Source organism: Setaria italica, chromosome IV (genome assembly GCF_000263155.2).
Source record: "Setaria italica strain Yugu1 chromosome IV, Setaria_italica_v2.0, whole genome shotgun sequence".
NCBI classification, from domain to species: Eukaryota; Viridiplantae; Streptophyta; class Magnoliopsida; order Poales; family Poaceae; genus Setaria; species Setaria italica.
In genome coordinates, this window is record NC_028453.1 from 4,074,005 (window position 1) to 4,101,650 (window position 27,646).

General features: G+C 45.4%; 4 protein-coding genes across 5 annotated transcripts; 1 reads left to right on the forward strand and 3 right to left on the reverse strand.

Annotated features, from left to right (window-relative positions):
* Positions 1-13: 13 nt before the first annotated feature.
* On the reverse strand, positions 14-4,143 carry LOC101765947 (hydroxyproline O-galactosyltransferase HPGT2). The gene is made up of 12 exons (XM_004964651.3): positions 3,921-4,143; positions 3,764-3,827; positions 3,628-3,677; positions 3,339-3,532; positions 3,005-3,065; positions 2,789-2,861; positions 2,458-2,581; positions 2,266-2,353; positions 1,750-1,800; positions 1,114-1,185; positions 434-546; positions 14-325 (listed from the first exon to the last, which is right to left on the reverse strand). The coding sequence occupies exons 1-12, from the start codon at positions 4,076-4,078 to the stop codon at positions 303-305; spliced, it is 1,071 nt and encodes a 356-aa protein (XP_004964708.1). The 5' UTR covers positions 4,079-4,143; the 3' UTR covers positions 14-302.
* A 170-nt stretch (positions 4,144-4,313) lies between these two features.
* On the forward strand, positions 4,314-7,836 carry LOC101758253 (translation initiation factor IF-2-like). The gene is made up of 5 exons (XM_012845121.2): positions 4,314-5,172; positions 5,302-5,378; positions 5,468-5,579; positions 7,149-7,201; positions 7,314-7,836. Exons 1-5 carry the CDS (start codon positions 4,377-4,379, stop codon positions 7,524-7,526), a joined length of 1,251 nt encoding a protein of 416 aa, XP_012700575.1. The 5' UTR covers positions 4,314-4,376; the 3' UTR covers positions 7,527-7,836.
* Positions 7,837-11,572: 3,736 nt separating this feature from the next.
* On the reverse strand, positions 11,573-14,277 carry LOC101766357 (monosaccharide-sensing protein 2). The gene is made up of 2 exons (XM_004964652.3): positions 12,615-14,277; positions 11,573-12,430 (listed from the first exon to the last, which is right to left on the reverse strand). Exons 1-2 carry the CDS (start codon positions 14,208-14,210, stop codon positions 11,780-11,782), a joined length of 2,247 nt encoding a protein of 748 aa, XP_004964709.1. The 5' UTR covers positions 14,211-14,277; the 3' UTR covers positions 11,573-11,779.
* An 11,157-nt stretch (positions 14,278-25,434) lies between these two features.
* LOC101767183 lies at positions 25,435-27,594 on the reverse strand. 2 transcript variants are annotated; one of them, XM_012845681.3, is made up of 5 exons: positions 27,369-27,594; positions 27,223-27,273; positions 26,161-26,338; positions 25,921-26,050; positions 25,435-25,830 (listed from the first exon to the last, which is right to left on the reverse strand). In XM_012845681.3, the coding sequence occupies exons 1-5, from the start codon at positions 27,574-27,576 to the stop codon at positions 25,762-25,764; spliced, it is 636 nt and encodes a 211-aa protein (XP_012701135.1). In that variant the 5' UTR covers positions 27,577-27,594; the 3' UTR covers positions 25,435-25,761. The 2 variants fall into 2 exon arrangements, with proteins under 2 accessions (XP_012701135.1, XP_004964711.1); XM_004964654.4 differs by having other exon boundaries at positions 27,223-27,276.
* Positions 27,595-27,646: the final 52 nt, after the last annotated feature.

The window sequence follows — 27,646 nt, forward strand, 5'->3', positions numbered from 1 at the left end:
TAAGACGTATCCATCCATAAATGTATTGACGTATCCATCCATAAATGTATTGCAAACTCAGATGTATGATTTTTGCTGGCTCCAAAGAAGAGGTGCAGGAACAGGTAACGTCAATCTACAGGTGAGCACTTTCATGGTTCGAAAACCTTCTCCTAAAGTTTGGTTAGGTATTCGGTACAGCAGGACGGTTCTATCTGTATAATAGTTTTTTCCGGTTCACCAAAAGTCCACTGTATACAAAATGCCAGATGTACGAAAACTTCTTCATCAGTAAGCAGCCAGAACGATGCCTTCTGCTCAACTCAAGCATTTGAACAGACTTTCTCTGGAAATGATCGTTAAGAAAAACAAAGCATTAGGGGAAAAAAACAGATTCCTGGGAACCGCACAAAGCTGATATGTTGTTTTAGTTAATTTAAAGAGGAACTTCTACCTTGTCTAGAACTACTGCAGCACAACCGGTCATCATCAACGTAAGTTGCATTTACTCCCATCATCCATGAACCTACCGATATATCATCATGTGCATAGCTCTCAAGTGACGCACTGCATGATGAAGTGAAGAATTTTATCCAGATTAAAAACTTAGATGATGAGAAACCTGGTTTGTAGAAATTAAGCACCAAAAAATGGATGGCCTTTCTCCAGGGGGGATTTTGACAGCACATATTTCTGAGCAGAAACTTCTAATGCTCAAAGGTTGACAAGGGCATGCTTAGCAGCATCCTTGCATCTTGAAGAACAATCAGTAAGCAGAAATTGATATGTTATATTATGTCCTAGGCTGTAATAGCACTTCAATCATTGCATATTTCATACCCTACAGTATATTCATTGATAACTATTTTGCAATGAATTCACCATGCATTTGCACAAAGATCAAGGGTCTAAAAGGAAATTAGATATAAGAGTAAAATTAAAAACACTGCAGAGTATGGAAGATTCGGACTAATAATACAGTTCGTGCTGATCAACTTGTGCATATGATGTTTTCAATTCAAAAGCTCAGGAGATATCACACATGCCACTGCTCAGGCTAACTGGGATGTTGTTGCTCAGAATCCATTTAACTTAGCGGTGGTTAAGATAAAACAGGGAGACAAAAACAATTACCTATTTATGTTGATGTAACGAGCCAAATTCTTTGAGAGAATAAACAAAGAACCAGAAGCATGGCGAAAATACCTGTTTTATGAAAATTGAATCACAGTCAGTGAGAATGAAAAGGCAAGACAAAAAGGGCCTTGAAGGTTAAGGATGTATGTATACCAAGAAGAAGAAGAAAAAGGCCAAAGAATATCTCTAAATAAGAGCAAAAGCAAGATGTGTGCTGGAAGTGCAGGGTGCAATACATAGTGCCATTCTTAAATTTTAAAATGAACTAGGATGGACTTCACAAGGTCGATACAACTCATAGCCCCATGAGCAATTTTACAAGGTCGGTGGAGTTTATTGTGAAACCGTCTGCTGCATGCTACCCATGGTTATGTCAACGATCAGTAGACAACTATAGATATCCCGCAGTAAGGTTGACATCACATGTTGGAAACACACTAACAGAAATTTAATCTGTAGAGTATGAGCTATTTTGGCACTACTTGATGTTAGGTAGCTAACAGGCACATTTAATATTTATTAGCACAAAATGCTGCAATGAAGAGTTAGTTGAATGTTCATATAGAAATTGTATCTACTCCAGGGAAAATAATTAACTAGTTGAGGTGAATGAACACATCCCAATTTACTCACGTTTTTGAATCTCCGAATTTCCACCACTCAGGTTCATACCATTGTTGGCCCCTGAAATGCAATTGACATTAAATCACTTTAATAGTTGACTAAAGTGAGGCAAAAGTATTCTGACTAAAATGCCATTATTTCTTTATACAGTACAACAATGGAAAAATGAGAGTGTAGCAAGTAGCAACTACAAGCACGAATTTTCTCAAGTTCATTCAATAATAGCACCTAAAGCATTAGATGTTCATCAGAATCACTTACAAATGGAACTGAAATGCCAAATAATCTGTGAATCTACAAGGTTGTTGGATTGGATAAAACACTATGGGTTTTAAATTTTAAGTGCAGCTCACTACATGGCCACAACTTTTCAAGGATTTAGCATAGAAGCAGTGGTACTGAAATAACCAGAAAAAAAAAAGGCTACTTCCACTTAACGATTCAAGAGCTATTTGGAGTAATAGAGATATCACACAGCTAGTAACAAATAAATAGAAGGATGGTTAAGTGAAAGAAAGCACATACTCTTCGCTTACGACAACCCCTGATTTCATACAGCCCATGTACAATCCTTGGTTACCTCGACGGCCTTCAAGCATCTCAATTAACCCAGCTGATAGAACATTGCAATGAGTCAATGCCTCAATGGGGGGAAAAAGAAGAGAGGCTGAAATCAACACTAAGCATATCTGTACACGTAAAAAACAAAAGTATTACCTAAGTCAAGATTAATATTATCCTCAACTTTGACATAGAATTCTGCATCCCAGGCTTCAACTGCAGTGCTGAAGAAAAACTTTGCTTTGCTAGGTAATTCTTCTGTAGCCTCTTCATGGCTTTCCTGTCCAATCATTTGGTAATTATTTAAGTCACACATTCCATTGTCCATGAAATGCTAACAATTTAAGAGCCCACTGATACAATGTATAAGGTCACATAGGTTTAACCTAGTCTTTGATGGACACAAGAAAGGTCTAAACTCTAAAGTCTTGTTCAGGTACTACAATTTGTAAGGACAATTGAAAATGAGATACTAATAGGACCTTACAAGAATCAAGAAGTCATTTGTCCTCTTATTTTCATCATCAATGTTACGGTCCAAGCTATCTCCTCTGTTTGCACTGTGGGTACAAAAGGTACACTTCATCAAGAAACCAGGAGACGGAGAAATAGGTATTCTTCGAAAATGAGAATGGCATAGTCCAATTCTAAACTAAGAACTTATAGATGCAATAATTCAAAAGGTCTAGATCCAGAAGAAAACCTCCGACCAATCACGAAACGAATAACTACACCCTTTTCCTCAAGCTTCTTCAGAGCATCACCTGCAATTTACATTTATATGGAAGAATCAAGTCACAATCATGAGTTGGAGCAAATCCTTGTTTACACAACAATTTTATCAAACTAATATTTAATTAGTATTCCATGTTTATTCAGTGGTTTCAATCAATTCAGTTTACAGTCTCTTCAACTAGCATTCTCAAATCAGTGAAGTTTTCAATCACAAAAAGGTCTCTTGGACTACTTGGTATTATCAGGGGCATCTTATTCTACCTCTGAAAACTAGTAAACCTAAACGAATAAGAGCAGCAAACCTCTGGGCATCCACGATCCACGGAAGTTGTTCCTCCTGAGCCGGGAGCCAAAACCAGTGTAAACTCCGATGACAGCAAGGAGCTGCTTCTTCTTGTCAGAATCCACAGTAGCAGTCCTGTTTCCCCACAGGTAACCCTCGCTCTTGGCCTTGGTCAGGTCCATCTCCGCCTCAACAATCTTCCTCCCAATCTCCCTGCCACCAAAACACTCACTTCGAGTCAGCAAACCGGGAATTCACAGAACCACGCCCGAAATTCCCGTCAGGAGAACTGAGAAGTGAGAACTCACTGGCATCCGAGGTTCCTCAGCTTGTCCTCCACCGACAGCACCTTCGGGAGCTGCAATCACGCCGCCGTCAGGCCGAATCAACAGAAGAAGAAGAAATGCCAGTAAGCGGGGAGTGGAGGGGAAGATAGATCCGCACGTTGCCGGAGTTTTTCTCGAGGAGGCCGGACAGGATCGCCCGGGTCTGCGCGTCCTGCCACAACCTGCGACGGAGCGAAGGGAAAACATCAGGACCCCTCTTCTTGGGCGTCCCAGGTAGGGGCTGGTGGGATCTGAGCGGGGATTGGGGGACGTACCGGCCGGCGACGTAGAGCCAGGCGAGGCAGGAGAGGAAGGCCATGACGAGAGGGACCCTGCCCGAGGCGACGCCAGCGCCGGCGGAGGCGGCGGAGGAGGAGGACGGGGCCTTGAAGCGGCGGTGCTCGCGCCGCATGGCGCTGGCCAGCGTCTCCATGGCGGGCGGGCGGGCGGGCGGGCGGAGGAGGAGATCTCCGCCGCTGGGCACTCGGCGCCTGCTCTGCTCTCTCTCTCTCTCTGCTGCCGTTAATGGAAAGCTTCGTCCATTAGGCAGAAATTGAAGGAAAACGCCATGCTACCTAATTGTGGGCCATAGAAGGCCAAAGTTGGGCCGCGTTAAAGATCATAAGATCATAGCCCAAGGCAATTGGGCCCGCGACCCGCCCCCCAAAACCCTCCTAAACTACCCGCCACCGCCCACCGGTGACCGGCCATTCCCCTCCGCCGCCCCGGCCATGGCGCTCCTCCGCGCCCGCATCCGCCGCGATCCCTTCCTCCCGCGCCACTTCTCCTCCTCCTCCTCCTCCACTTCCTCGCCCGTCCCCCCTCCTCCCCCATCCGAACCCGCCTCCTCCGATCCGCCCCCGCGCTCCCCCTTCGCCGACATCCGCGATCGCCTCCGCTCCCCCACCTCCGCCTCCGCATCCGCTCCCCGCGGCGCGGCCCCCATCGACGACCTCCGCCGCAAGCTCCGCACCTTCGCCAAGTCCCATCCCTCCACCTCCTCCTCCGCCTCGTCCTCTCCGGGGCCCTCCTTCCTCGACGTCTTCACCACCGCACCCTCCTCGCCCCCCGCTCCCAACCAGGCCTCACCCTCGGCCACCCGCACCCCCTTGGACTTCATCGCGCTCCGGGATAGCCTCAACAAGCCGGGCTCCACGGCTGGGGGCCTCCCCGCCCCCGGCGCTAGGAAAATCGACCTCAAGTCCTCCCTCTCACAGCGGAGGAGGCCGGCGGGGCCGGAGGCGGCGCTCGGTAGGGACCTGGGGGCGAAGGGCCCCGAGTTCCTGCGGCAGTACAGCTACGACGACCTCGGCAAGCGGCTGGGGGGCTTGCGGCCCGCGGGGACGGGGAAGGACGGGAAGGAGTGGTTCTCGTTGGAGGAGCTGAGCGCCCGCCTCGGGAGGCTGCGGGAGAGTGACAAGGAGGAGAGGGAGAGGGCGCCGCTGGACCGCTTGGGCATAGGAAAGCTGCGGGAGGCGCTGGAGACGCAAGCGCACCCGACCAAGGATCAGAAGAAGGCTGGCGGCGGTAATGAAGGATTTCGCAGTTGCTCTGGTCACTTTTCCTGTTTAATTGTGCTAGTTGGTCGAACTGATGATTAGTAAAACTTTTGTGGTTGCTGCCAATGCCGTGGCTGTGTTCGATTTGTGCTGGCAGCTCCAAGTATGGCAACTTTGATGGGCTTTGTCGGGCAGACGGTGCAGGGCAAGCCTCAAGAGGAGCTGGTGGAGAGGGTGAGTTTGGAGTGATCAAACATTAGGTGAATGGTGATTCTTTTTTTTTCCTGTTTAGGGGATGTGATTTTGTCGGTTGCTCTATGCAGTATTTCCATCCTGACCACATGTCATCGGCTGAGAAGATGAAGCTGGAGCTGAAGAGGGTAAGGGACCAGTTCAAAATGTCGGAGAATGACTGTGGTTCTGCAAGAGTTCAAGGTAATCTCTTGACCTTCCATAACCGTAGATCTATAAGCTTCTGATTCTAAGGGTCAATCAGATGACAATGGTGTGATTGCTGTTCTATTAAAAGAATCAGGTCTTACCTCGGATATCTAGCGCCAAATATTGGAACTTTGGAAGTGAAGTTTGTCCCTTTATGCTGCTAACTGCCTATATTGTCGTGCTTAGAAGTTGTAACATATATTTCTGTTTGCATTCTAAGTCTAGAAATTGTGATAGTTTCTTGGTAGCTAGGTGGGGGCTGACTAACACGCTTCGACGATATGCAAGGCTTTGTAAGGCTTGCTTTTGTGAAATAAAGGTACTCCCTCTGATTCCAAATGTAGGTTGTTTAGGACATCGATACGGTCTCCAATATGGTACTTTGACTGGTAGGTTTTGTAAAACTAAACTAAAAATAGAGAAAGTTATATGCTATGAAAGTATTTTTCATGATGAATCTATTAACGTCAACCATGTGTTGCCAATCTATGTATTTTTCATTTATTGAACAGCCAAGTTAAAAAATAAGTTTGACCAGCTAGAATCCTAAAACGACCTACATTTGGAATTGGAAGGAGCATTATGAAATCCGATTGATTTGATTAATTTCGTGTAACAACCATAAGTATTTTGGATTTTTAATAATTTTTGCTGCTTTTCCTACTATAAACTTCTAGCTCTGTTTATTTTGTCAGTTGGCAGTGGTTATTTTTTTTTCCATTGACTATTTTCTTTTGAATATATTAAGGAGGTACATAATAGCCAGCAGATCAGAAATGATGATAATCAATTAATCATCCACATTATTTGTAATTGTGTTTTGACCTGACGTGTATTGTCCTTTCCTTTTGTTGTCCTTAGTGCCAAAGTTTTTTCCCCCTAGCCACTATAAAACCCTACAAAGCTTCATCTGTTCTACCTTTACATGCGTAATTAGTATCAAGTTTTGCGCTGCCCCCCCCCCCCCCCAACACACACACACATCCAACTACCTAACATTTTTGTAGGTTCTGTATCTGGATCCTAGCTGATTGTATTCTCCAAACTTTGAAAGCCTTTTGTGTCTGGATCCCAGTTGCCCGTCATCCTACAAAATCCAAAGTATTTCATGTTCCTGCTTTTGGTTGCCAAATTTGATTATTAAGTTGAATTATTTGGTAGAACTGTAGGAGCAAGTGACATTGGATGATTTATTTTTTGGGAACTTTGAGGTATCTATGATAAGTAAGGTTTTTGTGTTCCTGGGAGCACATGCACACCAGAACCACACCATTAAATATGCACCTGTTTTTTTTTATTCACAATAGAAATCTCAACTGGTCCAGCACATCACCTGGCTTTAAAAGTATATATTACAGAAATACTTTTTTTTTGCTATTGGACTAACAACCTTCAGTATAACTAATTTATAAATATGAACGTCCAATTGTATCTTATGCTTCAGACTAGCTTTAATATATATCTGTTTGAATGTACTTCTGCTCATGTTCTACTTCTAGTTATGTAAAATATTCCTCTTTAATTAGGATCATGTTGCAACTGAGCCTCATCTATGTTTTGCAGTAGCACAACTCACTACAAAAATCAAACATTTGTCAGCTACTCTACATAAGAAGGTAAGTTTACAAACACATCTATATTTTTTTAGTGGCATACCTTCGTAGCTGGTGATGATTTTGTTGGACTTAACTGATGATGAAAGTAATATGTGGCTTTAATGTGATGCAGGACAAGCATTCTAGAAAGGGACTGCAAGAGATGGTCCAAAGGAGGAAGAAATATCTCAAGTACTTGCGTAGAACCGACTGGGATTCGTACTGCCTAGTGTTGAAAAGCTTAGGGCTCCGTGATGTGCCGGAATACAAGGCCCCAGATTACAAGAGCAAGAGCAACACCAAGTCCAAAACCAAGAAAAAGAGTAAAAGAAAGATGAAGGCATAATCATTTCCTCGGCTTTTAACATCATGACCAGAATTGGTAGTTGAGTACGTGCCCAGGCCCTGTATATGTCAGCACCTTTTTCCGATCTCAACTTGCTGCTCTTTCATGAGAAAAGTTTGTTTTGATTCGATTGCCTTTCGCTCTTATATATTGCAGCCCCCTTGTAGCAATTGTTTTGGACCTTCTCCAAATTGCTGTGAGTGCTTCCCTTAGTTCTGTTATGTGAGCTCGAAAAACTATTGTTTACGGTTGAGGAACAAGCTAATAATAACAAGAGATGATGCTGAGATCGTCTCATTATTTTGAATAATCTTTATCATTGGCGCCCGGAAAGAATGATAGTCCAAGACAATGTATGCTCCTATGCTGTAACTTGTAAGGCCAGTTTCTGCAAACAAAGAATGCAGGCCAAGAAGGCAAGAAGCAAAGCTGATTGACAGGAATTGTACGAAGTGTTGAAGGGGCAGCTTTAACGTGATGAGCTGGACATCATTTTAGAGAAGGTAGACCAAAAGGCAGAATCTGAATTCACGGATAGATGGACCAAAAGGAAGAGATGTATGAAAGGAGCAGCACCTCTGTTTGACTGAATTCTCCATCTTAGAATTGCCCTCTATTTTTGAGCTAGCTCGCCTCTGTTTTTGAGCATCTTCATCATCATTGGAGTCCTACCTAATTAGCAAGAACAGTAGTAGCAAGGATATGCATGTTGTCTGATCACAGTGATCTGATAAAACCTCCTTTAGTACTAAAACTAAAGCTTGAATCTTGTAATCTACATCATTCATCCTCAATGACACTTGAGATATAAATTATAATAGTCAAGTATATTCTACTAATGATATAAACTTGTGCTGTGAATGGCATAAAAATTTTATTGACTAGAGTAAGCAAAGAATCAAACTGACTTCTTGCTCTTAGTAACAAATTTCGTTCAGATCTACTCGTCATCATCTTGATAGTATATGAATAAACCATATATGCTGTTCCTCAACAGCTGCAGCCTGCAGTCAGCATATTTGAGATGCCTCTCCGGGTGCAAGCATTTAATGCAAATGAGAGTATGAGACTGAAGGGAATTTTCTAGTCGCTATAACATACTACCTGGCTGTGAAGCTGCCATAGCTTAATCCTTTACCCTCTCAGCCCGCTAAGAGCAAGGCCAATAGTAAAGACAAGATCTTGTCTATAGTCAAGCCATGTAATGATGTAAGCAATGTAAGAGCTAACCCATACAACAACCATGCATGTTATGCCTGTCTATAATTCCTCTTGTAGTCTTGTTCACTGCCACGCCATGATGAGGCAGTTCAAGCGGGGCTCGTGATATGGTCGATTAAAGCTAAGCACCTGCATCAGCGACCACCTTGCCTTCTTTTCCATTTTCTTAGGGCGCAACCATGTGTTAAAGTTTAACACCTGTCACATCGGATGTTTGGATGCTAATTAGAAGTATTAAATATAGGCTAATTACAAAACTAATTGCACAGATGGAGTGTAATTCACGAGACGAATCTATTAAGCCTAATTAGTCCATGATTTGACAATGTGGTGCTACAGTAACCAATTGCTAATGATGGATTAATTAGGCTTAATAGATTCGTCTCGCGAATTAGCACAGGGTTCTGCAATTAGTTTTATAATTAGCTCATGTTTAGTTCTCCTAATTAGTATCCAAACATCCGATGTGACACTGTTAAAGTTTAACACCTCGTATTCAAACACCCCCTTAGTCCTCCAGCTCAGTTAGCAGCGTGACATTATGACTGTTATTGTACTTGCTCTAATGGTTGGTTGGGGTTAAGAAAAGTTGATTAACATGGAGGTTATATGGCTCCATTTCCGGATCTCAACTCTCAGTTTCGTGCTAATGTTCGATCGGCACATGCTTCTGATGCGTGTATGTAACTCCTAACTAGGGCCTGTTCAAAACTTCATGTTGAGCTCCAAGCGAAGCTGCGCATCCAACCGGCCGCCCGCAACTCGCCGGTCGGTGCGCATGGCGTCGGAGTGCAGCAGCCGTGAGCGGAGCACGGATACTTCGCGTGCGCATGTGACTGCATGGGCTATCCGAACCACTCGTTTTTGAGTTAGTGGTGAATCAACGGTTGGATAGGTTTCGCCATAAGAACCCTACAGGTGAATTACGCCCAGTTCACTAAACCCCGTTTTCTAGTAGCGGAAGCGGATGTACGCAAACAAAACAATGTAAGGAAGCAGCACGGTCATAAGAAAAACGATACGGTGCTCTTTTTTTCTTTTCCCTAGATATGGAATGTTTCTTGGATATTTGTCTGACGTGCAAATCTACACCATTCATAATTACGAATTTATGATGTAAGATAATTATCGATACACATTTTTTTCTCTTTCGCCACAGCTAAAAAAAGGTCTTGAGAGCGTGGTAGGTAAGGTGGCTTAGTGAACCAATAGACGGAGCTGGCAAGAAAAATCTCTCTATATCCTTTTTTTGGAATACTCTCTCAATTTCAAGTTATAATTCGCTTTATCATTTATCGTCCAAAGTCAGTTTTTTTAATCATGCATTTATTTGGCACTATATAGATGACATTTCTGTCAATCTTGTGTAAAGCCGTCGCAAATCTTCAAAACCTCATTTTTATAGCCCTGGTGATGAGATGAGCTTCCAATTAGTGTTCTGTGCGAACCATCTTCAAGCACGCCTCCAACACCTTAAGTCCCGGTGATGCCAACCTTTGAGCACCAAAGATTATGGTCAGTGGCAGAGGCAAGATTCAAAATTAGGGCAGGGCTTTCCTCCTCCTCCTCTATCGTCACCTCTTCTTCCTATTTTTCTTCTTCCTTTTCCTCTCGTCTCCTCATATTCTTCCTTTGGTTCCAGTGGACGGGGCTAGGGGGGAGGATCATACTTGAACATTGCGTTGTTGCCACTACAAATCCAGCGGATAGTGTCTGATGCCCTATTTTAAGTGGCCGATACTTGTTCTTGGGCAAAAAGAAAAGGAAAGAAAGAAAAACTCCAATCCAAACATCCTTGAGTTTTGGCACTTGCTCTTCGATTCCTTGGGCTTTGAATGAACTATCTAGTGCTAGATTTTACAATTGTGCATCACACCTACCCACAGACACGCTACATCGAAGCTACTACCTGCTTTCATCCCCCTAATAGTACGGCTAAAAGAAAAAAAACAAAGATCTAGAAGTAGAGTGTCCTTATTCTTTTCGCACATCTTTTGCACAAATATTGTTCGATGATGGGGTTGATCACCAAAGCTCTATGGCATACGTAGCATCCATGAAAAGATGAAGTACGACTCCTCCTTATCCGGTGCGTAGGTACTAAGAAGCAAGAGGATGGAACAAGTGTTATTTTAGTCAAAAAGCTAATAAGGAAGTAAATTTTGCTTTCATTTCTTCCTCTCAGCAGCACAGCACCTACCAAATTAAACAAAAGGAGCCATACTTCTTTTTGATGGAATGGGCCATGATTCTGACAACTCACCCAGGATGACAAGAGGAGCCAAAATATGTTGAGCTATAGATCACCCTTTAGGACGTATTTTTATTTTTGGAACTGAGAAATCCGTCAATGTCTCCTGCAGATCTGGGAATGACACGGGAGGTCAAACAGCATGAGCTCATGCCTTTTTTAGCACAAAATCCTCCAAAATTTAAAAATCCTCTAACACCTCTTCTAAATCCAGAACGAGTAGGAAGGCGGAGAAATAGGAGGTCCGTATATCGAGCACTCTGTTTCTCCTCACCTCGTAACCTATACGTATAGTGTGAATGTGAGCACCTAAAGTCTTGAGTGAGTGGCAGCAGAAATGGAGCGGAGGACCCAAGGGTAAAACGGTATTTTCGCATCAGTCTCCTGCCGGTATGGAGTATGACACTACAAAGATGTGTTTCATCTAAAAATAAAAGTCGAGGGACTTGATCGATTTAAAACATGAAGGACGGACTCGACCTTTCAAGCAAAGTTTAGGGATCAAAACACGTATTTTGCCAATCATATAAGAACATTAATAACCATCGGTTTCTAGCGAACACGCCTCCGGGGCACAAAATAAAAAGGAACTAATATAATTGGCTTTGAGCTCCAAAATTTGACAAGAAGAGAAGTTGTGCTTTAATTTCCTACGAATAAAAAGAAAATTATACAAAATTTGACTTATTCATCGAGCTGTGCAGCAGATCATATATTGGTTGAATCAATCGAATGCATCATGACTTGATGAGACGATCGAGGCAGCAGGTAGCTAGGCCTCCTAATGCTGCTGCTGCTGCTGGTCCTGGTCTGCCCCCGGCAGCGCCTTGGCTCCGATGTTGAAGAACTCGATGATGACCTCGAGCGGGAATCCCTTGGTCTCGGGCACCTTGATGTAGACGAAGATGAGGGCGAGGCAGCAGACGACGGCGTAGAAGCCGAAGACCCCCGCGAGGCCGACGGAGCTGAGCATGACGGGGAGCGAGTAGGTGACGGCGATGTCGCCGAGCCAGAAGGTGAGCGAGCAGATGGCGATGCAGAGCCCCCTGACGCGCGTGGGGAAGATCTCGGCGCAGAGGATGTTGGGGATGGGGCCGAACCCCATGACGAAGCAGCAGAAGTAGACGATGACGCTGCCCGTGGAGAGCGCGGCGTGCAGGGTGGTGGCCATGGGCAGCACGTTGGCGACGATGAGCACCAGCAGCGACGCGATCAGCACCGGGATGGTGGAGAGCAGCAGGCTCCGGCGCCCGGACACGTCCATGAGGCGCATGGCCAGGCCGATGCTGGGGAGCATCAGCAGCGTCGTGAGGCCGCTGATGAGGATGGAGGTGGAGTCGGCGCTCAGGCCCAGGCTCGCCAGGAGGACGCTCACGCCGGCCTGGTCAAGGATCTGGGGCGTGTAGTACAGCACACCATTGATGCCCGAGAACTATTCCATTCCATTGTTGGTTGCGTTGCATGGCATGGCATTGCATTGCGTCGTCGTACGTCCAAAACGAAACGAAACGTTCATCATTAGTTTGTGATGATGATGATGATGATGATGATGATGATGATGATGATGATGATGATGATGATGATGATGATGAAACAAAACAGAACAGAACAATTACCTGCTGCAAGATCTGGATCATGACTCCGCAGAAGAGCGCTCGCCGCACGCCCGGCGCGAGGAGCTCGCGCCACCGAGGCCCCGCCGCGGCCGCCTTGCTGGCCACCGTCTCCGGCGGGTTCTCGAAGGCAGGGGTGGGGCTCTGCCCGATCATCACGTCCTTGGTGTAGAGCATCGACCGGCTCACCAGCGCCGCCGCGTGCACGTACTCGCCGGGTCCCGACTCGCCGCCGCCGCCGTCCTCGTGCAGGTACATCCTCTTCACGGCGCCGCGCTTCACGCCGTCGGGCCCCACCTTCTCCGTCCACTTCCACGCCAGCTGCCACCCGCCGCCGATGCCCATGGTGCTCGCCGTCTCCCCGCCGCCCGTCATGCTGCTGTACCGCTGCATTCCGTCCTCCTTCCTGCCCGTCTCCACGTCGGTGCTCTGCCTCGACAGCAGCGGCGCCTGCAGGGCTCCAGAACTACCACCGCCTGCCTCCTCGTCGGAGAGGTACTCCTCCTCCTCCTCCTCGTCGAGGTCGTCGTTGGGCGGCACGTTCTCCTCGTCCCAGTCACCGGGGCGCTCCGCCACGCTGAGCATGCTGCCGAGGTTGGGGAAGAGCGTGCTGCCGCGCGCGCTGCTGCCGGGGCCGGCGCCGGCGTCGGGCATCTTCTCGTGGACGCTCCCGAGCAGCGTGACGACGGGGTCCTTGAGCTGCTCGTACATGCTGCCCTGGCGCGACGCGAGCTCGACGGCGCTGCCGAGCACGCTGCCCTGCTGCACCTGCTGCGCCACCCACGATAGGCCCTGCTCGGGGCCGTACAGGGTCACCTGCTGCTGCTGCTCCCCGCCGCCGGTGGTCTCGTTCTCCGCCGTGTCCGCCGCCGACGCGGCCGGGCCGAGCACGTACTCCTCGATGACGGTGTCGCCGCCGCTGCCGAGGCCCTCGACGAGGAGCGCCATCTCGCCGGAGACGTCCTCGCGGCCGCGAAGCATCTGGAGGATGGCCCTGGCCTCCTTCATGCGGCCCTTGGTGACGAGCCAGCGCGGCGACTCCGGAAGGTAGAGGACGGTGAGGGCGAGGTAGGCGAGGGAGGGCAGGGAGAGGACGCCGAGCATGAAGCGCCAGCTGGGGCTGGGCGCCAGCGTCATGTAGAAGATCATGCAGTAGGAGAAGAACATGCCGAAGGAGCCCGTGAACTGCGGCAGCGTGTTGAGCAGGCCGCGGATCTCCGGCGGCGCCGTCTCGGAGATGTAGACGGGGACCAGCGTCACGGCCAGGCCGACGCCGAAGCCGTCGACCAGGCGCGCCAGGAGGAGGACCACCACGTTTGGGGACCACATCATGATGAGGCCGCCGGCGAAGTATAGAAGCGAGGAGGCGATGAGCATGGGGCGGCGGCCGACGTTGTCGGAGACGGGGCCGGAGAAGGTGGTGATGATGGTGGCGCCGATGAGGGAGGTGGCGACGACGAGGCCCTCGAGGGCGGGCTGCGTCTCCAGGTGGAACTCGCGCTTGATGTAGAGGACGGCGCCGGCGATGGTGGCGTTGTCCCAACCCTGGAGCATGTTGCCGATGGCGGCCGCGATGGCCACCAGCACCGCGCCCTGCATGGCCGGCGGCGACCTCTGAAAGAATAGAATGGTTGGCTGGTTGGGACGAAAGAGCTAGCCAGGTAAAGAAGATATGATGTGGTTAACAAAATGAAGTGAAAAACGGATTCGATCGGAGCAGTTAGAGGAGGCTAGCTACGATCCGAAATTCTTGCTCCATCAGGATACGACCCCGTCCGTTCCCTCCGCGCTTTGCGCTCAGGTTGGTCTCTGCCTCTCCCCGTCGTCGTATTGAGTTCGGACGTGACTCCCGGCTTCCTGCCAACGTGGCAGAACCGGCAGGGCCGTAGATTGTGTGGCGCAAGTGAAGCGACACGCGCAGGGCGCCACCCAAATTAGTTGTATTAGTTAATCTCCATCTATTTCCTTGCCTCCTTGATGAATGATATAGTTAGCAGACATGCGGCCTTTCCTTTCTTTTAACTCGTCCACAAAATCTCAAAGCATACTTGCTTTCCTTTTTTTTTTATTCTCCAGTCTATAATCTCTACCTAAGGAGGAAGCAATCCTTCGACCTTCTCCAGACTTTTTGTCAATCCGTACGCGGATCGTGGACCGGTGGGACTTGCCGATACCGAGCCGAATCGAGCTCTTCGCGTGCATGCCAAGGAGGCAAGGAGCGTCATTCTACATTTATAAAATCGAATATGTGACCTCACGTCCTAACGTAATCAAATCACCGTATCACCGAAGTAGACGTCGACTAGTCAACATCAATCTACACCATCGTCATCTCTCCATCACGCCGGATTGCTCGTCGCGCGACGGAGGACCACCTGTAGGGGCCATCCCTCGACTCACTTGCACTCGTCAAACGCGCAACGCAAATGTCCACGGAGGGCGGCCTACTCATCTTCGAGAGCACCATCATCGTCTCATCCGTCTTCTACCGTTCAGCGTGCCGATCGGCGGGTGCTTAGCCCACCGCTGGGGGAAGCGCCTTCAGTACCGGTTAGTACCAGTTGTGCAACCGATATTACTTGTTCGGTACTAAAGGGGGTCTTTAGTACCGGGTCAATAATCGTTATTAGTGGGTGACCTTTAATACCGGTTGGAGCTCCCAACCGGTACTAAAGGGGTCACAGAGAACTCCTGGTTAACTAGCCATTAGTTGGCCTGGCGTGACTACAGCCACGTGGTGAGGGGGCCTTTCGTTCTGGGTGCTCAAGGATGCAGGAGATGGGCGAAAAGCTGGTGCCACCACACCACACATAGTTAGGCCATGTTTAGTTACTCCCAACTTCCAACTTTGACACTATGCAAAAAGAAGATTCCCCATCACATCAAACTTGCGGTACATGTATGGAGTACTAAATGTAGATGAAATTAAAAAGTAATTGTACAGTTTTGTTGTACTTTACGAGACGAATCTTTTGAGCCTAATTAGTTAATATTTGGACAATAATTCACAAATACAAACGAAACGCTACAGTGTGCTACAGTGCTGTAACAGTAATTTGGCACCTCCCAAATTGGCCAACTAAACAAGGCCTTACATTGTTACAGCAGTACACAGTAGTACGGAGTACGTTGCTCCATTTATTACTACTCAGTTTTTAGCGCGGAGGACCCTCCACTGTCTCACTATGTCCTGGCTCCTGTGGCGGAGCAATTGAATGAATTACTCTCGTCGTCTAGAAAAAAAATCATGTAAATTTTTAATTAATAATATATATATGGCTCTAAATCAATTTATTATAAAAATACATTTCGTAATTAATCTTATTTGATATTATAAATATTGATAATTTTTTATTTAATTAGTCAAACTTAAGATACTAAAACGTGACACTGTGTGCTAGACTCCACTAGATCATCGATAAAGGCACCCAAACTCAAAATGGGTCTCCGACAGTACTGTATCGGTCTCCAACAATCCATTTTAGGTGTCAGGAGAGACACTACCTAAATCTGAGTATCCTCTCTCCTGAAGACCTATTTGCAGAAAGGGTTCTTATTTGGGTCTTATTGTTGGAGAAGACCAAAAATGAGTATTGAACCCTTTACCTGTAGCGCTACCCAAACGTGGAATATGTCTTGTATTTGGGGTGCCATTGTTGAAGATAGTCTTAGAGGGCTCAACCGTAATACTAATCCGGACGCCGCCTGCTGCTGAACGTGCAGGGGATCAGAAGCATCAGCTGGAGCATTCACTTCGTGAGGAAAAGCCGCCTGTGTGCTGCTGTCCTACCAATCTACAGTACCATCCTAGCCCAAACTCCTATAGTCCTGTCGATACACAGGCCTGAAGAAATGATTTTTTTTTTGCAAATGTTGATGCCTATTTTAAAAAATGTTGAATCTAATCTTACAAGTTGTTGAAGTAGGATATAAAAAATGTTGAATGGTGTATTTTTTTAACAAAATGTTGAGCTATGTTTTAGGAAATGTTGAATCTACTGTTTTCATATGTTGGTCTAACGTTTAGGAAATGTTGGATCTGTTCGATTGAAATGTTGGTTTAAGCATCTAATTTTGGTTTAATGGGCTTTTAAAGCCATGAAGCTTAACTAGCTACCACACGCTACATAGGAGCCCCCACCACCCAATGCAGCATTATATTAGATGTGGTTAAGCTATTGAGAATGGGTGCAATGGGCGCGGTGCGGAAATATGACATTTTTTTTCGAACTATCACCTGTGGGGATTTGAATCCCCACCTGAATATATATTGATATATCGTGGCATAATCACATCAACAACTTGAGTCTTCTTGGCAGGTGCCTCTTTGCAGCCAAACTAGCTCTATCTAAATTGTAGGTCGCATGATGCGGTTTGCAAGCTCATACCGATTACCGAAGATGCTGGGCTAAGGCCCATTGTGTTGTTGCCGTCGTTTCTGTACATGTGGATGTGGTACGTAGACTTTCCCGTCGAGGACGAAGCGGCCTGGAGCAACTCTGTGCACGATGCGCCCCCTTATCAGCCCGAAGTAGTAGGCATCGTCGTTCCGGTCAAACAGAGTGAAGTTGCAGAAAAATAACTTGAAATGAGTACGAGACAGAAGAAATGATTAATACAAGAAGATGTCATTTTCTGCCAACTTAAAAGCTTGCCTACTGTAGATATGCGTTTCTCAAAATTTCGTTGGTGTCTGATCGTTTTTTTTTTGGCTTATTTCGGCTGATTTCGGCTGATTCAATAGTGTTATGTGAGAGAGAATAAGCTGAAACAAGCTGAAACAAGTTGAGACTAGACAAGCAGAACAGGGTATCATCTTGATGTCTTAAACGAATACTTACCAAGTGGGATGCGTGAAAACTGAAAAGGAAAGCATAATGTGCAAGTTGATTGTCTTAAACAGATGGTACTAGTTGAGTTCTTGAAACTCGCAGAGGGCATCAGGCCATGCCTGCCGAGTAAAAAAAAACACTTTGTTAAAAGTTGAAAGTGTACTTGTTGGACATGTAGAGTATTATTAGTAGTTCAACTATGGCCATATATCACAAAAAAGCTGTGTCATGCATTGTTCTCACACAAAAATTGTTTGCTCAACAGATGGAAAATGCAGGCATAATGCTGAAGAGGGATGGGATTCAGAGTGGTTTTGGTGATCTTACGACGGATTGAGCGGATGGTATCTCTGCCAAGGACGACGACATCAGCCAAATTCCCTGCAGAGCAAAACACGCATGAAAATTAAGCTTGGCACGAGAAGGGAACGAAAGATCGCAGCAACGGGCCGGGGCACATCACAGGAATCAAGAACACTCCAAGGTACCACCTTTGGAGTCGGGGAAGACAACCGACATGACTCTGGCGGTTATCAGTGACCTTGACGGAGAAATCCCCCTTCTTGAGCTCGTACACGCCGACCATCTTCCTCGCGCGCCGGCGCCGGTGGCCAGCGCGGAGGCCGCCACGAGGCATAGCAGCGCGAGTAGCACCTCACCTCGCGCCATCGACGTACGGCCAGCAATGTCTAGCAGAAGCAGAGCTGCACCGGATCGAGCAAGTGATCGATGAGCAGTACAGCCAAGGAGAAGGCCAGAGGTGGGCAGGCATGCAGCTGCCGAGATATATCCGCAAGCGATGGGCACCCATCACCTAACATCAGTTGTGTGGGGCGATGGCGCTGGAGATGTATTGGACGGGCTTGAAGCGGCTGTTCTGTTCCTCCTCCGGATGTGTTAGTAGGAGCTAGTCAAATGGTTGTGGCTGTGCTGGGCCATCACGCACGAACACGGACGCTGCCGATTTTGTGTATGATTCCCATTCCCACGATTAGCCTCGCCCGATAGCCCCCCCTCCCCGTGCCCATGAGCCCATCCGATCCGATCCATCATCGTCTTTGTCCTGTGAGCCTGTGACTGTCAGCCGCGGTTAGAACCGTGGCCTGACTGACATGTCACCGTCACCATGAGCGCCGGGGCCGTTCCTGCCACCGAGGCCAGCGGGCACACGGTGGACTTCTTTCTTTTATGGGCTAGGATGTGGCCCGTGGACGCTGGGCCCAGTTACCAAGATCATCGGGCCAAGAAAGGAGGAGATTTTTTTTGAAACGGTCGGCAGGAGCTCTACCGAACTTATATTGATATATGGAAGGGAAAAGGCACTGTACAAAACAATCACAAAAAAAGGCTCAAAAAAATAAACTAAGCCTCAGACAAGGGAGATAGGAATGATCTCACAAAGTTTTTTTTGGCTCCTGCTACACACCAGAGTCTTGGCTCTTCCTTTATCTTGCCAATGAGTGCTTCCGTTGTGTTATGGCGGTGATAAAAAATTCTCGCATTTCTCTCTTTTCAGATCTCCCACGCTACTAAGGACAAGTATATTGGTGTCGTCTAATAGGCGATCTCATGCATTGACACGTAATCCTGAAATGATTTAACAGGTAACCTGTACAATGGGTTGTCCTATAAGTTGTCTGGTAGTGGTATATAATTCCTTAATTTGTGCATAAGAAAAATAAAATATTATAAGTTGCATGGCAACAATAACTCGTACAATGGTTGTTAAGTTGTCTCGTAGTCCTACAATTTAGCTCATGAGATGGTTGTTGAAGCAATGACCTCTTTCTATTTCCTCGCTCTCTCTCCTCCACATCATCAAAAATCCTACGTGGTACTGCATGGCGTGGTACTGCATGAGATGACATACGAGACCACTGACGTGTAGCAATGTACTCCCTAAGGGCCAGTACCAATACTCAGTTTTGCAATGGCTCCGTTCCCGCCCTCCCGCGCGCCGTCGCGCAACTGTGTGATTTCAGCATGGCAGCGTGAGAAGCGCTCACAGCCGCACCCTACCGTCCGCGTGTTGCCGAAAGGGCAGGTGGGCGTCGTGGCCTGCCTAGCAGGTCCGATTCTGGCATTTATTCTAAGCTACACGGTGTGTTGATCTAATGTTCTGGTGTGATTTGCTTGCTCGGTGTTGGAGGTGTCAGTGCTACTACTGCATGCACTTTAGTTGTTCGATGAAATACCTGTTCAGATGATTGCTACATTTGCAATTGGGCTGGGATGCGTTAGGCCTTCTTTGAGCCAAATAATTAAATCAAGTTTAATTAGGTGATGTGACCTTCTTTGAACAAACAAGTTGTGTGATTTACTTTGTTGTACGAACCATGCGGTTCAAGCTGATTGCTACTTTTGTTGTTCGAATTTTAACAGTTCAAATAACAACCCTTCAGAGATACATAGACTATAACAATGTAGCCGTTGAAAATATAGAGATGAATTTTATGCGGATAGCTAAATAGAGATATAGTGTCTGATTAAGTGAGAATGTTGGACATAGTCTAAGAGGGGCAAAGATGGAGAACCAGATACGCGTAGAACTCTAGTATTAAGTATTTTGACACCTTATTCTTTGACTCGTGGGCATCAAATAAACAAATAAACGATACGGAGTGAGTACAAATCACGTTGGATCATCCTTTGGCTAAGGATGCTTTGCTTGTAAAAAAAATCAATAGATAATATCCTTTCGCTTGGGTCCTTTTGAGAAGTTAGGAAAATCATCGGCGTGTGGCATTAGCAGCGTCAATTTTCAAAGAAAAGATAAGGGCTAAGAAACTCGGTGGGCTTATGGTTTTCTAGAACTTTCCTACTCACTTGGATAGATTGCTAGATAATGTTTGCATATCATTTTGTTTCTAATAATATTGGTCAACCACGAGTGTTTTTTTTTTTGCAGATGGCTTCTCCGAAACAATCCGAGGACCACGCTCCAAATATAGATCTAAGTATAACCACAAGCACAAATAGTGGCAATATTAGAAATGGCATAGGGTCAATGACATCGAGCGACCAGCCACTACTCATTGACCCTAAAGAACGTAAGAGGCAACGAGAAAGAAATAGGTACGTGCGAATGTCTCACGAGCAAAAGGATGAATTACTAAAAAAAACACCGTGAAGCTCGTCAGAAAAAGAAGTTTATAGCCAACCTTATTGATGTTGAACACTAGTCGGATGGGATTAGAGCAGTTTGTGCAAGAAAAACTATAATCCACGTCCAAGCAAATTGTTGCAAGACGTGCAAATGCTAGGGCACGTTATGCAAATTTAAAACCCGAGCAGAGGCAGGCGATACGTGATCTTCAGAGGTTTCTCTATACAAAAATGACATCTAAGAAAAAACATGCAAAGAGAAAACCGTGAAAAAGCACGACGTGAGATGCGACGCAACACTCCGAGTAAGAATTCCATCGCCACGAAGAATCCTTTGTATAACTCATCGGATTCAGATTGAAATGTATTTATAGATAATATGTTCATTTTCAACAATATGAAGTATGGTATGAGATTGGGGACACGTATATTTACCCAAGATATGAACTTATGATTCTACGGTGTACGAGGATCCTATATTTCTCAAAGAAAAATAATATTACCTAGGATCATGATCGTGCCAAAATTGGCTTCTGTTTTTTCTTTGATCATATTCAGCTAATATTAATAAACATAGTTTGTGCACAAATTTGAAGCCTGTTTTTGATAATAACTGGCATGGATTATAAATCAAGTCATCCTTGTGTGTGTTTGGTCATGTTTGTTAAGCAAGGGGTAGGTAAGGAATTTTTTTCTACCCATTGCAACGTACAAGCATATTTGCTAGTCTATTATCATTTTCTAAAATCTAGCCAAATAAAATAGTCTTGTTCATTTATTTTTCTTTCAATAATCCTCCTTGCAATTCTGCTGCAACTTATGAGTTTTCCTCCCCATCCCTCCCATATGTTACTGTTCCGCTTATTAGGATAATAAAACACTCAACCATAGTGCATTATATAATCAAATCAAAATACATTTTGGTTACTTATATTTTCTAAATGTATGGCTCCACTTTATGTTTCGCACCAGGGCCTCCGAATCATAAGTACGTCCTGATTGTCTGCCACCCAAAGCAATCCGTGAGAAGCCATGAATCGATTATAGATTTCAAAAAAAAAGAAGCCATGAATCATTTATGATGCTATCATATCATACCCGGTTCGTAAGACAAACATGCACGAGGGATTAAGTAGACTAACCTCAATATATACTTTACCCGACTAGACCCAAGGAGATTCGATATAAACTAAAATTAAATGCATGCATCAATGCAAAGAAATTGGTTTGTTATGACATGAGAAAAAAGAAAGTTAGAAAGAGTAATATGTTTGAAAGAATACACCTATACGAGTCCGACTGAAAAACATTACAATCTATAAGACTTAGGTGATCTTAGCCCGCTTATAAAGAGACTAGGGAATACAATGTATATGCTCCACCCGCACACTAGCTGGTACCAGTTATAACTTTGAGTGGAACTTATTCTTACACAACTTACAATTTAAGGTGTATTCCATTTGTTTAAATTGTGGATTAGCGTAACTTGAAAGCTCTAGATGAGAGTAGTGTGACGCGGCCACCCAACACATTTGCCAGGTACTCACAGCCCATATGGATAGCCCACCAAGGCCCATGTCGTGCCCAGCACATATGGAATTGTAAAATAGTTTAACCAATGTCTGACCGTTGTAATAGATTTAGTACCGATGGCTCATGTTTTTCAATTCTAATTCTATTGTTTTTAATTCCGAAATTGGTTGTTTATTAGTTGTATTAGACATGACTCTATAGGTTTTTTGACCGTTAGATCTTCATAGAATCTAACTGTATATTCTTCTCTTTTTAAGATTAATGTGGTAATTTTTGATCCTCTCAGCAAACTCTCGGTGAATGTGGTGGCTTCTTTTAACACTATTGTATTAGGATAAATAACAGATGATCAACAGTGTAGAAAACAGAATAATCAGAATCAAGCTGCCGGTAGAACTTGGATATGCCAACTTTACTTGCTCGTACTTTATTTTTCCTGTCACGCATCATCGTCTTTCACCTCGATGCCCCGTCTTCATGCACTCGCCCTTGGTCTCTCACGTGCCAGGTGCTCCTGAACTCTGCCTCAGGAGGCTTTCCTTTCACACTGGATCAGTAACTCTTTGAAACTCAAAAATACGGCACAACCCGCCATAACAATTACGAGAACTTGAACGATCCATCTTGTTTACTTATAAGTTATCGTGTCCTGCATTACAGAAAAGATTGCCCATGTATCGACTTTGAGTTCATAGCACAGAGAACTGCACGAGGCTATCTCATCTGAATTACAAAGTAAGACAGAACGGAACAATTTTTGTTCTATTTTGAGAAGGGTTTCAAAGGAGGCAGGAGTGATGCCAATTTACAAAGATAAAGATAGGAGGCACAGTACAGAGTTTCAAGCAGGGTGGTTACATCGGATGAACATAATAAAATTTAAAATCAATCTCACAATTAGATTTAACACATCACAGATGGGCTCACCTCTAACATTGCCAACCAAAAAATGATTACCGCACAGGCAACATTGTCAACCAAAGACAAGGGCAGGTGGCAATGGTCCAATGGCTGGTGCCACTGATCAACATTTCACATCAACACAAAAAATGGAAAGTGCAGGTGAACAGTTGCAAACAAAACCAAAACCGATTCTTGAAAAAAAAACACAAGCGAAACAGCCAGTTAATTTGCTTTATTTAACAACTTGAGTGGCAAAAGATGCCCATATGTAGCAGAAGCCTCAAAATAAGTTTGCAAGGCACAGGTAGCGTATATGCATGGAAAGATGGAAGGAGTACAACTAAAATTGATCCAGCAAATGTTAAATCATCCTTGGAGGACTATAGAACCCATCACGAAAATTCCAACTGCTGTGGCAGTCAACTTGTAGGATCTTGCATTCAGTATCTGTGGGAGAGCTTCTCCTGCTCCTTGTACCACATTGCATACCTGCATAGATACATAAAAAAGAATCAGAAATCAAGGATGTCAATTATCTGAACTCTCAAAACCGCTAATCAAATCTGCTAATTAAATCTGACGAGGAAGTTCAGTAGTTCGACATGTGTTGTTTTCATATTACAAATGGAAATACAATTGTTCAAACAGCATCTTGTGAACTGTAGGATACTTTCATTCAGGCAATCAAATAGAACAGCACAAACACAGATATTATTTCCAGTTTTCAGATACTGAATTTGAAGTGAATTTTGCTGCCGTCTTCAGAATTGGTGCGAAACTATGCCACTTATCATCTGTGCATTGCTAAGTCACAACATGAGCTGATTATTCAAGGAGTTTTGGTGTTGAGTAAACAAACAAATCTACACCAGCATTGCCGTCAGAACTGGCATGACATTTATGCTAATAATAAGAATCAGTGTTATAGCATTGCACAGTTTGAGATGAGTATTGAGGGAGTTATGTACAAAAAAAATTGTACATAAAAAAATGGCTATAATCCAAAGCACACAAAGAGGTTTCTCAATTCTATCAGAGCCGAAGCATAGGGCACTTATAACGTTGTACAAGAATACTGAGAATTACAAAAGCATATTAAGGCTAGTTCCTAAATTTAACTAATTGTGTTAACAGTTTGCCCTAGCATTCAGATTTAAAGCTACCACAAGATCAGAGAGACTGAATTTGCATGCCAATTACTTATTGGACTTGAAAATTGTACAATCTAACTATAATGCTTTAATTTAAATACTTGAAAGTTCAGCCCAGAAAAAAATATTAGATTAAGATGATCATTGTATGGCTAACTTGTTTGACCTATCAAGCTACAACATAACAACAACCCTAACCACTACCTGAATGCCCTACACAATTAGCTTGGCAACACTAACCAATTAAATCTGGTGCCATTTCATCAGACATTGCTGGTGGAAGTAATCAGAAATGGAAGCATGCATCAACTAAGTAGCACAGTACAAGGGGCGTTTCACCCAGCATCAAGACCTACATAAGTATGACATGGCCGAAAACAATGGTAAATAAATGACCACATAAGTATGTCATGAGCGTTCCGATTTCCATACCCAGCAGACCAACGAAATCAAACTCATCATCCACAACGAAACCACCCAACTAACATTAATTCCGCGTCCCAGCCCTACCAAAATCAGGGCACAACAGAGGAGTGAAGCACCGCAAACAATCATGTGCATTCTTCCCACGTAAAACGAGACTAAGACACGAGCAATCCACCGAACCCTAATCGGATCTCCCCGTCAGCCCGACCATCACTCGATCCGACCAGATCTGCGTGTAGGGGAGGAAGGCAGGCGAGCGAGCGAGCGCCGAGGGGGGAGCGGGGCCTTACTGGTAGGTGCCGACGACGGGGCCGAGGAGGAGCCCGGCGGAGATCCAGTTCTCGGTGACCTTGTGGTGGATCTTGGTGGTGATGTCCTTCCACAGCCCCGGCATCACCTTCTGCTGGAACGGCGAGAGCGAGTACACCACCGCCTTCATCCGCACCGGAACCTTCCCCATCCTTCCGCCGCGTCGCCGGCCGGCCGGACTTCCTCCTCGGGACGGGATGCTTCGATCGCCTCGCGCACGCCGATGTGTGTGGGTGACTTCGGGATCGTTCGGTCGCCGGGCAGATGGGCTAGGGTTCGGTATATAGGCCAGAGGTGGGCTTGGGCTGGGCGAGTTTTGATGGGCCGACCGCTGGCTGCTCGCTGCGACGGGCCCCCATTTCTGTTAAGCTCAACTGGGACGGACCTTTTACTTTCTCGGCCGAAAAAAGAAGAGAAAGATCAACCCCATGCCATTCAAAAACAAGGTGGAAATCCCTCGAACTGGATGATTAACGTACACAAATGGTGACTATAAGTAAGTGCTAGTGTAAATTTGATAGCAAAGTTCAAACTATATCTTCCAAAGTAGAAGACTCCTACACAAAATGTGAATGCTCACTTGTCAGAGTCATATTCAGTCGGTCCGTATCCGAGCATCTCAGAAATCAATCTCAGAAGAGTAACAATACAGACATGCCATGAAGGCGGCTGTTGCTACAAACACTGGTTCCTACAGCTCAAGGATCCTCACAGTAATTCTCTGCAGCTGTACCGGGCATAAAGTTCTGATGATAATGCTGAGCATTCCTCTAATTCGATCAGAGCTGTGCCACTGTGCAACCATATAGAGTCGTGAAACAACAGGATGACGAAAACATCAACAAAACTTCCACTCCTCACACTGGTAAACAATGATATGCTACACTCCACTTATTTTTCATTGGGTCTTGGAATAGGCTTGTAGTCGTAGCTGTTTATGTCAACCTTTTGTTGCAAAGCCTATAATACAGAAAGGTCATTAATAAATGCCAATTCTGGCAAATGGGAGTCAAAGCAGAATTGCATCTTAAACATATGAATGCAGGATACCTTCAGTTCATCCTCTAGAGAGAGCTTCTTGGGCTTATAGGCTCCTTCCACCGGCCCTGTTCGGCTCAGAGCTTTCGTTGTCTCTACAACCTCCCATTCTATATCTTCCTTTTCCTTTGTCACTTCTTTACTGCAAAAATGCAAATGTGCCAACACCGTCAGAAAGTGAACCAAAGGAATCCCTGCACAAAGACTAGTTAGCACGATTTGGGCAGGTGCAGCAAGGCTTGAACGATTTACCTGCCCTGTATAAGATGAGCTAGCCCAACTGCACCAAAGACTGTCAAGGAAATGAGTGGTAGTCCATAGCGGACGAATGGATGTTTCCGCCCCAATCTTTTGAACTGTGAGGCTTGTTTGAAAACCTTAGCAGATGATTCCACTGGATTAATTTTCTGAGTTGTACTCATGGTCATACCTGAAGGTAAAAAAGTAAATGAAAGGGAGCAAATGACATTGATATCATGGATAGTACACAAGGGGGAGCATCTTGTTGAATAGTAAGTTGCATTGTTATAGAGAAACTTCACATTCATTCATACCGTCAGATACAATCACATAAAAGCTAGCTCATCCCATTTAAAAAAAATGCATTCCAATTTTTTTTCCTCAAATACAAAGGAGAGTTATGTATCATTGCCTATGTTGCCCGGATGCGGATATGGGAGCGGATACTATACACATTGGACACACGGATGTGCCATTCCTAAAAAACACTGACACGGGGATACGGCTACTATATTTTAATACCAATAATTATATATGAATTACCAAAGTAACTGCAAGTTCAATAAGTTCAACAAATGGAACTTTAGAGGGTTCCAACTTAAGTAACCTAATTCAGCGATTAACTAAAAGAAGCCAAATAAGAAACATATATAGTTTACAAGGAAATAATTCAGACTCATTCTCCTTCAGCCTCTGCAATTTCATTTTGAAGCTGCTGAAGAATTGGTGCTGTCACATTTGTGTGCACTTTGATTCCAACATTAGATATTCAAAGCAGATGTGCTTTGAGTCTACAAAGAAACATGCAGTTCAGATGCAAATACTGTCATTGGGAATTCCATGGCTCGACCCATGGAATTGCTCTGCATGTTTATTCCAACAGCCACCTTTAGAATATGATTCCACAATGGACTCTCGTCTGGGTTGTTTCCTCCCTCCTCCTAAAACAATGTAAGATAGCAACAATCGGAGGGCCTAAGAATGGGCTACAGCCTACAGACAGCAAGGTATGGATGACGAGGGAGGGCCTATAGGGTCTTAGATTCGTGACGGAGGAGAGGAGTGCAGGCTCACCCTGGTCACCGAGATGAAGCAAAGGAACCGCGGGTAAAGGGGTGCCCTGGGCTGCTGTTCGCCGGAGACGAAGCCAAGAAAAGAGAGAGATCAGACGCGGAATCATGGCGAGAGGTAGCAGCGACGATTCGGGTGCGTAGAACTACCTTTCTCTGAAGAGCTTGGCGTCCCGCCACTGGTCGCCGGCTGCTGACGTGAGAGTGAGCGGGATAGGCGCGAGGGAGAGACGGCGGCGCCCCCGCGGTCGACGACGGGGAGGCCGGAGGCAAGGGCAATGACCAGGTAGTGGGCCTGTTGGGCCGTTCCATGTGTTTGGGCCGTATCCAAACTGGCCCAGCCGCGTCCATCACTCATCCATGGCGTATCCCACCCGTATCCGTGTTCGATACCACGATACGCATCGGATACGCAATACGCTTACCAC

What these genes read in the sequence shown, in the direction of transcription:
- LOC101765947 (XM_004964651.3), bottom strand. Translation starts at nt 4,078, where the DNA reads ATGGAGACGCTGGCCAGCGCCATGCGGCGCGAGCACCGCCGCTTCAAG. An exon ending in TAATATTAATCTTGACTTAG is followed by an intron (nt 2,354 to 2,457) that starts GTAATACTTTTG and finishes ATGTTCTATCAG; the next exon opens with CTGGGTTAATTGAGATGCTT. An exon ending in GGGGTTGTCGTAAGCGAAGA is followed by an intron (nt 1,801 to 2,265) that starts GTATGTGCTTTC and finishes ATTGCATTTCAG; the next exon opens with GGGCCAACAATGGTATGAAC.
- LOC101758253 (XM_012845121.2), top strand. Translation starts at nt 4,377, where the DNA reads ATGGCGCTCCTCCGCGCCCGCATCCGCCGCGATCCCTTCCTCCCGCGC. An exon ending in TCAGAAGAAGGCTGGCGGCG is followed by an intron (nt 5,173 to 5,301) that starts GTAATGAAGGAT and finishes TTGTGCTGGCAG; the next exon opens with CTCCAAGTATGGCAACTTTG. An exon ending in CAGCTACTCTACATAAGAAG is followed by an intron (nt 7,202 to 7,313) that starts GTAAGTTTACAA and finishes AATGTGATGCAG; the next exon opens with GACAAGCATTCTAGAAAGGG.
- LOC101766357 (XM_004964652.3), bottom strand. Translation starts at nt 14,210, where the DNA reads ATGCAGGGCGCGGTGCTGGTGGCCATCGCGGCCGCCATCGGCAACATG. An exon ending in TGATCCAGATCTTGCAGCAG is followed by an intron (nt 12,431 to 12,614) that starts GTAATTGTTCTG and finishes GGAATGGAATAG; the next exon opens with TTCTCGGGCATCAATGGTGT.
- LOC101767183 (XM_004964654.4), bottom strand. Translation starts at nt 27,576, where the DNA reads ATGAGTGATGGACGCGGCTGGGCCAGTTTGGATACGGCCCAAACACAT. An exon ending in GCTTCATCTCGGTGACCAGG is followed by an intron (nt 26,339 to 27,222) that starts GTGAGCCTGCAC and finishes TTTTACCTTCAG; the next exon opens with GTATGACCATGAGTACAACT. An exon ending in GCTCATCTTATACAGGGCAG is followed by an intron (nt 26,051 to 26,160) that starts GTAAATCGTTCA and finishes GCATTTTTGCAG; the next exon opens with TAAAGAAGTGACAAAGGAAA.